A 12797-nucleotide genomic window follows, 5' to 3' on the forward strand; every position below is an offset into this window, starting at 1 on the left:
AATGCCATCATTTCTGAAACCAAATTCCTGCTGCAGCATTGGTACAGTCAGTGCTCACATTCATTGGCTTTGACAACCTCGTATAAGGTAATTTAATTGGAATGCCCAGATGAGAGAGAACCAAGAGGCTTTTTTTTTTTTTTTTAAATGAAAATAAATGCTCACCTCTTTTTTTCATAAAATGTTTGCATGAAGGAATAGGCTAGTAGCTGTACAGTGCCACTGATTTGCAAGAGGCCATAGGTTTCAGTGGAGAGCTCTGTTTAAAGATCAATAGGGAACATAACAGCTTTGAATGCTTTTCCTGCTTTGTTGTTCAGGAAAATGCTTGATGTTGATGTCTCAGGCTTTGGTCTAGGACCAGCAGTCTTAGGGAGGGCACTTGACTGTGTGGCAATTTGGCCACATAGGACCTTCTCCTTTATTGCATTAAGCAAATCATGTAAGAGCATTACAAACACATGGGTTTACAAATGGTAGATCCTGTCTGACAAACTTGATTTTATCCTATGACAAAGTGACCTGCTTAGTGGATGAAGGTAAGGCTGTCAATGTGGTCTGCCTGGACTTCAGTAAAGCCTTTGACGCTGTCCCCCGCAGCATCCTCATGGAGAAGCTGGCTGCACATGGTTTGGATGGGTTTACACTCTGCTGGGTGAAACACTGGCTGGATGGCTGGGCCAAAAAGTTGTGGTGAGTGGAGTTGAATCCAGTTGGTGGCCAGTCACGGGCAGTGTCCCTCAGGACTTGGTACTGGGGCCACTCCTGTTTAACATCTTGATCAATGATCTTGATCAGGAGATTGAGTGCACTCACAGTAAGCAGACCACACCTTGATCTGCTGGGGGGAAGTAAGGCACTACAGAGGGGGACCTGGATAGACTGGATCGATGGGCCAAGGCAAACTATGAGTTTCAATAGGGCCAAGTGTCAATAGGGCAAAGTGTCCTGCGTTTTGGTCACAGCGACCCCAGACAACCCTACAGGCTTAGGGAGGAGTGGCTGTAAAGCTGCCTGATGGAAATGGACCTTGGTGTACCAATGGACAGTCGGCTGAATATGAGCCAGCAGTGTGCCTGGGTGGCCAAGAAGGCCGTTGGCTTCCTGGATTGTATCAGGAATGGTGTGGTGAGCAGGACCAGGGAAGTCATCCTGCTCCTGTACTCAGCACTGGTGAGGCCTCTCCTTGAGTACAGTGTTCAGTTTTGGGTGCCTTGGTACAGAAAGGACATGGAGGTGCTGGAGCAGGTCCAGAGAATGGAAACAAGGTTTGCGAAGGGCTTGGAGAATGTGGCCTACGAGGAGAGACTGAGGGAACTGGGGCTGTTTAGTCTGGGGAAGAGGAGGCTGAGGGGAGACCTTATTGCTCCCTTCCAGTATCTGAAAGGTGCCTACAGCGAGAGCGGTGCTGGTTTCTTCTCCTTGGCGACAGGACGAGGGGAAATGGCCTCAAGTTGTGCCAGGGTAAGTTTAGGTTGCATATCAGGGAAAACTTTACGGAAAGGTTGTTAAGCACTGGAATAGGCCCTCCAGGGACATGGTTGAGTCATCGTCCCTGGATGTGTTTAAGAACCACTTGGATGTGGTGCTCAGGGGCGTGATTTAGCAGAGGGTTGTTAGAGTTAGGGCAGTATGGTTAGATCATGGTTGGACTCGATGATCTTTAAGTCTTTTCCAACCTGAGTGATTCTATGATTCTTATGTCACAGTGGAGTTTTGCTAATTTTTGCCACCCAGGCTGTCCTCAAAGTCTGCATTTGGGCTGTGTTGCACAATTTGGAAATATACAAGTTGTGGATTGGCAGTTTTGTAGTGAATTACAGAGCCTTGCCCAGTGCGCTGCCAAAGGAACTGCCTCTTGATATCAAGCACTGTCATTTAGATTTTAATTGCACCTTTACAACAGCTGGAGAACACCCCAGATAATTTTCGAGGCAGTACCATATCTGGCATTCCCTCTGCCCAGCTGCTCACATCACTACCTTGTACTGCACTGGCTACTATGGTCTGTCACCAGCCTGCTAGAAAACTAGTCAGGCTAATGCTTAACACCTTTACAGACTATTTTGTAGATCATTTGTTTAATCTTTACTTCCAACTCAGACCTGTGGAATGAGACCAAAATGACAAATAAAATCAGTTAAAACGTTTCGGGGCTTGTATGTGACAGCCCAAAAATCAGCTGATGGTAGATCAGTCTAGTTTGGGAGCTCAAATGTAAGTAGATAAATCAGACCAAACTGTATTTCAGGTAACTTGAATCTCTTGTACACTTCCACCACATGCATGATTTTAGCATCAGGCTCCACCCCTGGGTCAGAGTACCAGTTTGCAGTTGCACAGCCATTGGATGCTTAGATACGTGACTTGAAGAGGACTGAGCTGATAGATGAGTATGCTGAGTGTTCAGGTCAGGCTGGGGTCATAAGGACTCTGTGGAGGGGACACAGTCCTGATTCCTGCCTACTTTCCCACTTAAACTGCTGGGAGCCCCTTCTGGGTGTACAGGGAACTGCTTATTTTGGACCAGTCCCTGTTGGTCATGAGAATTTTACCAACCACCTAGTAATGCTAGGGTTGTTCTTATACAATTGCAAAAGGAGAGGCTGCTTTGTGAAACAGTATTTTCAGTCACCTGTGAGGTCTTCACACAGGAATTAGCTTACAGTTGGTGCTGTTGGCAGGCGGTTGGTGGCTGGGACGTATCGGCCTTACGGCTGTGTATCTTGGCAAGGGAGTGAGTGCTTTTGAAGCTGCTGGTGTGGTTTCCCTTCTAAGACTCATGCAAATATCAAGCGAAGAAGAAGGATGAGATGTGTCACTGCTGTGGCTGTTCTGTCTCATCCCCGATGTCTGTATTTGCCTTCTACCTTGAGCAGTTTCCTCCTGCTGGTCTGCCAGTAGGCAGTGTGATTGTGTGGTCACTGGTTGGGGGGGTCAGCTGTTGTCTGTGTCCACAAGAATTTGAATGACCTCACTGCAGGAGACTGTTCTGTCAGTTCTTCTTCCTCCTTCTGTCTTTAGGATTAGAAACCTGATCCAAAAATATATGGTTGTATCATAGTCGAATTCGTATCTGCTGTCCCCACATTTGACTTTGAAGAAGGCTTGCAAAGATATCTGCTCTTTGTAAGTTTGACATAGCAGACTAATCATTTCATTCATGATTTCCTCCTCAGGATTACATTTTCAAAGCCATGTATGGTTGTTTAATTGTGTGCCTCCTTATTAATATTAAAGACAATGAAGTTCCCACTATGACACTTCAAGAATGCACCCCTCGCAGTAAATGCAGCCTTCATGCAGAGTACATGAATATCCCAACTGCACTCCGGCATTTGTGCTTTCCAAGTCCTTCAGTTGATTATCAGTGCCATTGTTTTGCAGTTGTTCTATTTTGCTGTGTCTGGCTTTTTCAGCCAAGTACTCCAGAGTGGGGATGTTGCTTTGTGATTAAATAATAAAGGGCTTGTTTCTTTGAGAAAAAGCTAAAAAATAACAGTAATATCACAAGTGTGATGTGACATGGACAGCAGGGGAGGAATAGAGACCTCTGTTATTTATTGTTTGTGTACTCAGCTCCTGTGGAATGAAAAGGAACACTCCCATAATATGCCGTCAGGGAGTGTGTCTGCCTGGAGATAAGCGCTGTCTGCTTTTACAAGGAGCAGATTACAAAATGGCCTTCACAGACAGTATTCCACCCCCCTGGAAACACAACCAAGGGTTTTCTGCTTGGTTTGTGGCAAAGCAAGGTGCTTGTGTCTCACTGGGCTGCACCATGACCCCCAGGGTCCTCCATTAAGCCCCAGGGCTGGTGTGTGCAGCTGCAGCCTGGGGAGGTTCGTGTCCTGCCTTTCTGACCATCTGAGCCCCAGTAATGGTAAGAACCCAAAGCTAGCAGTGCATCATGACATAAAGGACAAAATTTCTTAGAAAGCATGAGAATAGAAATAATTATTAATGTATGTACAGGTACCTACCTGTGTATTTATATTCATAAGGAAATAACATGCATTGTGTATTTAAAAAAAAAAAAAAAAAAAAAAAAAAAAGGACAAAAAGATGCTCCTTTCCTAAACCACCTTCTCCTTTCATTTGTCTGACATCAGGCTCTGGCTTTTCACTGGATATAAGAACCTGTGATCTTGACTGATAACTATGCAGGAGTTTGATTTTGTAAGAATTTTAAATAATAATATCTACAAAATTCAGCTGTGCCCATTGTGCCAATGTCTACCTGGAGCTACTCAAGCACATCCGAAGTCTTCTCACAGGTTGTCACTGGAACTGAGCAGTCCTTAAAGCTGTGCTAGATGATCCCTGTTTCCTCAGTACTATTAGCCTGTCAAGGTAAAAGCTCATAATCTCACGCTTGCTTGACAAGCTGCATTATTTTTACAGTAATGTTAATTTGTGCTGAGATTCCATGGCTTGTTGTAGTTAGGTGTATGAAACCTTACACTTAATGTCCCCTAACTCTAAATTAAAATGGGCCTCTTGATTGTTTCTTGAAGTGTAACCCTTGATTAATCTCTTTTGGTGTAGCTTAATGTCCTGCCAAATGTTGAGTTTAACCTTTCTCACAAGTATTTGTGTTCAGGAAGGCTGATGATATCTGCAGCAGAAGGAAGATAGATGGATAGATGCTGACATGCACTGCTGTGATCTCTGGAAGAGAGATGCTTTGTTTGTAAGAGCAAAGAGGATTGTTTTGTGCACAGAGATTATCACAAAGACTGGCTTATGAAGAATGTTTCAGTGCAGTCATACTTTTGAAGTTTACTCTAGCTTCAATCCAGTATTTAGTTTGTTAAGGTGTTGACACAATTTTGCTGACTCTTTCCTTAAGTGGATTATGTTCACAGCCAGTTTTACAAAGCAAACAGATGGCTTTTCAAACCGAGAATGCCCACAGATTATTATTTTTTTTTCAGTATCTCTAGAATTACCACGGTTCTGTCAGAGGGGGTTGGTTTGTGACAGATCGTTCAAAATAATTTTTCCTTCAGCTTGCTCAAGTGAAACAGCTGTTTAAAAATAAAAAGCACAAGGAAACCAAGACATAAATTGGTTGGTCTGCACATTAATGGAATTGCATTGTTTTGGTAAGTCCATTTCTGTTTTTAGATCACTGCAAAATATGTCTTCAAAACCTTGAAGGAGGAGTTTTTCTCTTCTTGGAACCTGAAGACATGTCATGTATTTCCTCAAATGAAACCTGTAATCTGAATTGCCTGGTTACTTAAATGTGAAATCAGAATATGCATAAAGGGGAGCTGATGGCTGCTGTCATACTGGCTGTGAAGAGTCCCCTGGCTTCTGGGGACTTCAGATATGAGTCTTTCAGGGTGGACTGAGAGTGTCATCGTCCAAACAGGGGTGTACCAAATCCCAAGTAGTTTCCCTAGGAATTTTTTCCCAGACACCCCAACAAAGGGGATGCCAGATGCTTCTGGGTGCTGGGCCTCCATTGTCATCATCATCAGTGTTATTTTACCTCTGTTGCACTGTTTCTTCCCATTTTGGGGTGTAATTGTGCTTTGTGCTCTAGGGATGGGTATATTGAATTGCTTTTTGTGCTAAAGAGATTATTCTGTGAATACGTAGTGCCAGGTTTTTTTTTTGCTCAGAGAAGTTAAGGCTGCAAAGCATCATCGCACTGATTTGTCATCTCATTGGCGCAACCTTCAGTGTCTGCAGTCCTGTATGCGTGACAAAACAAAGAACCATAACAAGTCCCACTGCAAGTGGGTTTGTTTTGTGCTAAAACCAAGCTATTCAGAAATGCATTTGTATAGTGGGGAATCTACTACCATCTTTCATAACGTTATTGTGTCATAAGTAACACTGCTGTTGGAGCTCTCTGGCTGTGCTGTGATGTGCGACACAGGACTGGTTTGCTTCCCCTTCCATTTGCAGACAGGGAGAGCAAGGCACGCTGAGTACAAGAGGCAGATACATGGGGCTGTTGTATCCTTGCCTTCCACCTTTAAAAATAAGCTCAACCTTTATCCTAAGAGCAAGAATGCATTTATATGAAGTGTGTGCTGCATAAATTTTGTTCTGTTTTTTTTCGTTTTTTTTTTTTTCTCTCCTTACTGGATTCCAAGCTGTTTGTCTGCTTACCCATAACTGTCATGCTGCCGAGTTAGAAATCTCTTCAAAAGTGCTCCATACCAAATAGCACAGAGCTGCTTTCTCCATCCCAGTGCTTTTTGTTATTCTAGTGTTAAGTTGGATTCCTAGCATCTGGGGAAGGATCTGCATTGTTCAGCAGGGACAAATTCATGTCAGCAGGAGATGAGGCAATCACCTCCTCGGATGCAGGATGCCATCTCTGGCTGATGTTGTTTCCCACGTGGTGTTTACCAGTGCTGGGAGACTTGCAAGCAACCATTGTGTCATCCTTGTGAACGCTGTTAACAGAGGCTCAGGTGGTGCAAGCCCAGTGCCAGGCACTGGTAAAAAGGGAAATGTGGTCATCAGTGTGGGATAAACTCTTCCTCTCATTATTGAGGAAGGGAGAGCTGAAATGCTCCCATTGCTGGAAGCTGTTATGCTGTTCTTCCTCCAGCACATGTGGTTTGTTTTGAAAACTGAAGGAGATTCAGTGGTTAGTTGCCCTTCTAGTTTTTCCTAACTCTTGCATCTGTTGCCTCCTGTGAGACCTCACTGAGCAACTCTGGTTGCAGGAGGTCAAGTTAGATGGCAGAGAGGTGAATGTGACATTTAAGTCAGTGTGGGTGTTCCTTTTGAATATGCTCACAAACAGCTGCATAGAGTTGGTGTACTTTTAGCTGTACTTGGGGTGATGTTAGGAGAAGAGCAGCTCAGGTTCTTAGTGATACTGAATTTTAATTACCAGATGCATTTCCTAGCTTTTATTTATTTGTATCCTCCAGTACCAGAATCTTGTTACACCATGGTACTTGAGATATCAGTATTACATAAACATTCATTTTGGCATTTCTGAACAACAAATTCTTCAATACAGATTTCAAGTAACATGTTTTTCTTGATAGTTACAAATTGCATTGACAGCCTGTAGTCACCTCACTTTTGCATGCTTTGAGAAGACACAAAAACAGGCTTTTACTCATACGATCCCTTGCTCCCAGCTTGCTTGATCAGAGGTCTCAGAGTGGTTTGAAGAGATTCACTGTAGTGCTAGAGAATGTCATGATTATTGTAACCACAATTTGGCCTGCCCTTCCTAAGAACTAGAGAGCAAATCTGGGTACAAGGAGAGACAGGTAACTGGGGTCTCAGCTTGTAAGGGACCTTTGCTGTGGTCATGTAGTTGTTGCTGTTTGGGATCTGATGCAATGAGTGTTCCTGCGAAGATGAAGCAAAGGCAGGAGAAGGGGGTATCATTGCTACCGCATCCCTGGCAGATCCTTGCTACTGACTGTGGAAGAAGATGTTGCATTTCTCTGTAGAGATGAGCACTTGGGAGCAATGAACTCCATAAGTCAGTCAGCCCAACTTACTTCCTGAGGGGTGCCCTAAAAGGCAGAAAATTTGGCTCCCATTGCATTCATGCTCACTGTGTCAGCTGCTGCCTTCCTGGGTGAGCTGAGCTGCAGAAGAGACTTCAGTTCCTTCCCCTGGGGCTGGTGTTCAGGGAGTTTTGAGACAGCACCTGGCTCACATTCCACAGTACTGAACCAGTGACAGAGTACTGCTCCTGTTTTTGGTTCTGAGCAATGTGTGATCCCTGATTCTCTCTATCTGTGCATCCTTAGGGCCAAGGAGACCTCCTGAAGAATGCCAAGAATGAAGCCCTGGAAAACATGAAACAGATCCAGCTGGCATGCCTATCCTGCGGACTGAGCAAAACTGGAAGTGGGCATGCAGATGCAAAGTCAAAACGGTGCCTAGAAGCGATACAGGAGAAGGATACAGGAGATGAAAACGGGAGGCTGTGCTAGGAGGCAGAGCTGTCACGTTTGCCACAGATTTCAATAGCTCTAAACTATTTTTTTAAAGCTTTTAAAAATTCACACAGGAATGCCCTGTACAGGGTGTTAATAGTATTAAAATCCTCACAATGTCAGTATTTTAATGCAGTTAATTTATCTAAGTTGAACTCCAGCAGTAAGATTTCTAATGAAACCCAGCTGTCTGTACGCAAGTGCGCGTGTGTGCATATGCAGATCCTGTAGACCCGTTTTGTGCATCACATTAGTCATTTACTAATTTATTCCTTTGTCGTCTTTGAATAGGCCTGTTCCTTCTGAAGATCAAAACAAATAGAGAGTACTTGTATCAGCTTTCGTGCTTTATTTTACTCTCCAACTTCTATCATTGAACTTGAAGTTATATTATTGTTACACTTTTGTTAAACAGACAAAATATGTCAACAAATGTCATTAACTACTGTTTTTGTGAGGGCAAAAACAATGGTTTGCTGCAGATCCTGAACATGATTTTTAATGAACAATTTAAATAGGGAATATATTAAATGGTCAGAATTGCTAAGTAGATTGTGATTAGATTTCAGATGTACATTTCACTGAATTTTAGCAAACTGCTCTTTGGGATACATCCAGATAACACATGCTAACATGAGAACTAGCTGATTTATTTCATTCCAGTACATCATTGCTACCTTGTAGATCTGCAGGACATCTACAGTCTTTTCTGATAGGCATTTATATTTAACTTGTATAGTGATGAATATAGCTAGTCAGCGCTGTAGTTGTAAGGAGAGCTGTGAATATTCTTTGGTAATACTCTGAAGGTGAGCTTCAGGTCCTTCTGAAACACACCGTGGTGCCAGTATTGGAAGGAAGGTTTTAAAAATCCCACATAGTGTGAGCTTTATTGAAGAAGTGCGAGAGGTCAGTGTATGGACAGGATCTGGCCTTACGTTGTGGTGGTTAAGAATCATACCATGCTAGACATTTGAAACAAGGCTGCAGAACTACTGTGGATGCAGTATAGATAAATAGCTTGGCAAAAAAAGGGGGTACCAGCATTTATATGCAGCAGTTACAAGTGTCCTAGCATGTATCAAGTGTTTAGGGTAGTGCTGAGAATTGGACATCTTTTTGTGTTGCTGTAGAAAGAAAACAGGAAATGTCACAAAGCAATGCATTCTTGTCCTTCCCAGTGTCCAGTTCATATATGCTCACAACGTTCATTTCAATTGTTTAAGTACTGTGCTTGAGTGTAGTATTTGTGTTACCTAAACAGGAGTAAGTGTTTTATGGTTATAAAAAAGACTATATTTATTTAAAGCATTGCTTTTATTTTGAAAAGCTACTTTTTAAATTAATTTGATTAACAAATATGCTAATTTTCTGAACTTAACAAAAAATAATTGTTTAAAGTTTGACCATTGGAGAATCTTATATAGCTATTGTGTTAAGTTATTTTTGACTTCTTAATAACACTATTATGTTCATGTTGCACATTTCTGAGAGAGTAAAGCTATGAAACAACTTTGAGCCATGTTTTTAAAGTGATTTAAGACAGAAGGTAACCAGTGAGACTTGAAGTGGGTGTGTTGCTGGTGAGAGGAGATCCTGCTGCAGCAGGAACCGTATTATTGCAAAGGTGGTAACTCAGATGCTATAAATACCATTTCAGTAAAACTTGCTGTACTTACTCAGATGCAGTCCTAAATTCTCTGTTTATCTCTCTATTAGACTGTGAGTGTATTTAGCTTTCAGTTAGATTTGTAGAGGAGTGTCTTGAGTTTCACATGAGACGTAAATCCCAGATCATGGTGTGACCAGTGCATGGTCACGTTACCCTCCTGGATCACCTTCTTTATTTCATCATGGGTTGTGTTTTTATGAAAAACAGTACTTGACCTTCAGCATTAGTTAGGGAGGATGGAAATAACTGGCCTAATGTCATCAGTTGTGAAGGAAGCAGTCTTTGTAATTTCTCTCAGAAGGTCAAGCTTGTTACAGAATAGGAGAAATGGGCATACTTTCTGTGATGAAGTTGCAGAGAGGTGTACCACCTTTCTGTGCCTATTTGCTGAAGCAGAAGATGGTGGCTAGCGAGAAATCCCACAGCATGCAGGACACGTACCTGTCACGCCATGTTTAACATTCATATCAGGTCCTGCACTAAGCTCATAACTGTGTGACATTCTGTGCTTAAACACAAGGATAAAACTCTGGACAGTCCTATGCTGCTGAGGCCAGGTTGATCCTGGCATTGGCAGCTGCAGCCGTGCTCCCTCCAACAAGAAGAGAGAGGCCAGCAGCACCTTCCCTTCATCTGTAAAGTCGCTGGGAGAGGATGCAGAAATGAAGCCAGCGTAATAAAAATTCAGTCTTGAAGGTATACATGTGGAAAGATCATATCCAGCATTCGTGCAACAACACGTGAAGGACTGTCTGGCCCATCGGGAGGGATTTCATGACATGCTTACTGGAGTGGTACAGCCTTTCCTTTGTTCCATGTCAGGATGATTTCCCTGATTTCCTTCCTTAATGGACAGATATTATCGTAGCAATTTCTTTTGTATAAGTTACGGTAGGGAAGGATACAGGTATGTGCAATTGTTTACAGTGTGATGGCAAGGAGAAATCAGGGAGCTTTCAGTGGACTGACATGCAAGGTGTCTGCTGGAGAGAGTACAGGTGTGAATTTACCTTGGTTCTTGTTGTCGCTCTGCCATCAAGTTTGTGTTCTTTACGATATATATATATTTTTTTTTGCATGTGTCATTCTCTCATCTGTAAGATAGGAATAATTATTCTTCCCTTCCTAAGTATGGATTAGGTTATAGATTTCTAAAACTCTTGACTGTGCTGATGCTCTCAGGAAGAGATCCACACTGTGTTTGGGCTGTCCTGTACCACCAGTGTCTTCCAAGTCTTCTCCTACTGGTGAGGAGAGGGAAGCCAGCATGTGCCACAAGGGCTGAGCCCCAACTTATTCTTCTCTCCCAAGGGCATTGCATCCTGCAGCACTCAGGAGCATGCTGTCTGCTCACTGGCGTGTCAGGCACTTACTAAACCACACCTTTGGTCGAATGTGGCAGAGATTGCCACCTCACAGGTGTTCCTGCAGGGAATCCTGCAGATTCCCAAGAAAACACAGGGTGAGTGGTTCAGAGAGGCCCTGACAGCCGCTCTCCTGCAACAAGGCTGCAGTGTGACCTCTGTCTATGTTTGGCACCAGGGCCCATGAGGGAAAGAGTAGATGCAGAGGGTTTCACTTGCATTTTGCTTTTTGTATACGTGAAGGAATCTGACTGTGAGACACTGAAGAGGAGGCTGAATTAGTCCAGCTGTTCGTGGACCTAGATATCATCCGGGGTAATTCTTTACCAAAGTTCACATGCTTGCTTGACCAGCAGGACTGACCCCTTCTCCTCCCTTTCCTGAGCTCAGCATGAGTTAAAGCAACATGCTGCTTGCTTTCTTTCTGTATCATTTTCATGGATTTTATTCTGTTTTTAAAGGGATAACACAACTTCCCAGCATGAACAAGGTGAGAGCTTTGCACATTCCTCCACTTGAGATTAACCTCCCATAATAGATTGTTATCAGGTAATTGCACACATGGAGAGAGCTTTCCTTTATAACAATCTCTCTCTTCTGCCTGTCTGTCCAGACTAAAACATTAGGTCATAGCCTTCTTGGCCTTCATCCCAGTCCAGCAGTGGCAGACAGCAGCCTTACTCAGGGGACTAACTCAAGGAACTCCATGAAACAGGAAGGTGACGGGGTTGCAGGAGCAATCTCTTCCTACCTCCTCTCCTTGCTGCAGGACTGGTGGTCCCAGCTCATGCTGCTGCAGCAGCAGGTGATGTACGCATTCAATAAATCTGAGACTTACCTCTTGTAAAGTGCAGAGTACAACAGGGGCAAGGTGACTGTAAGATACGAAAACACCTGGGCACAGTGAATGGGCATTTGGGAACAGAGGGTGATTTAATGGTTTCAGGCCACAGGATTCACTCCAGAAATACTTGAAATCTCCTGGAGTACATGAGAAGTGGATGTGATGGGTAGGACCAGTGCTGCAAGAACAATTATTGGAGATGATTTTGATTTTGTGTCACATTTATCTGCAGCTGGCTGTGGCTCAGCTGGGGCTAGTAAGCCTATGTGCTGGGTGTATTACCCAGTGCTGCAGAAATGGGGGAATTAAATATGACTTAGAGAGGCCGGGGCTATGTTATTGCTGTTTTGAGGGTCACTGATTAAAAATCATTCTCCGCTTTCCAAATGCAAGAGAAAATTCTGCATGTGGCTGTACCTGTAATGCTTGGTGGCATTACAGCCATCTTGTGGAAGAAGAGGAAGGTGGTGGGGATGGAATTGAGAGAAGCTCTCTGGGTAGAGGAAACTGCGGGCACTGCAATGTTCCCACTGACTTCCCAGGGCAGTTAAGAAAATCCCAGGGTATCCCTCTGTATCAGAATGGTCTAGCACCATCCTTTGGGTTCCCATTCACAGGCTAAGGCTGAGTAGCCTTCTGTTTGCTTTCAACAACAGATCTCTGGGAAAAAGAAAAAAAAAAAAAAAGAAAAAAAACAAGTTTTCTTTTTAAATTAATGTTGAGGACTATGGGAGTTCAGTAACCGATATGTGAGCAGCTGGGCCAGAGAAGTGATGCAAGAGCTATCCCAGCAGCTGTTCTGTGCAACAGAAAACACTGTGTGAGCATGCCCTGACCAAACAGGTCATGCTTTGAATGCATTTTTTCTGCTCTCTTTGATTGTTTGAAGTAGTTTATGAAAAATAAATTGTTTTTGCATCTAATCTTCATGGAGTAATTTCAAGAGAATGTGCAGACATCAAAATCTCAGCAGACAGAAC

General features: G+C 43.3%; 1 protein-coding gene across 7 annotated transcripts in view; it reads left to right on the forward strand.

Annotated features, from left to right (window-relative positions):
- PLCL1 (phospholipase C like 1 (inactive)) overlaps positions 1–9450 on the forward strand; it is a 231462-nt gene extending 222012 nt beyond the window's left edge. For all 7 annotated transcript variants that reach the window (XM_052675374.1, XM_052675373.1, XM_052675366.1 and 4 more), the window contains one exon: positions 7749–9450. In XM_052675374.1, the coding sequence (XP_052531334.1) occupies positions 7749–7934 (186 nt within the window). In that variant the 3' untranslated portion in view covers positions 7935–9450. The remainder of the gene's footprint in view (positions 1–7748) is intronic.
- The last annotated feature ends 3347 nt before the right edge of the window (positions 9451–12797 follow it).

This window comes from Tympanuchus pallidicinctus, unplaced genomic scaffold (genome assembly GCF_026119805.1).
Source record: "Tympanuchus pallidicinctus isolate F22 unplaced genomic scaffold, pur_lepc_1.0 scaffold15, whole genome shotgun sequence".
NCBI classification, from domain to species: Eukaryota; Metazoa; Chordata; class Aves; order Galliformes; family Phasianidae; genus Tympanuchus; species Tympanuchus pallidicinctus.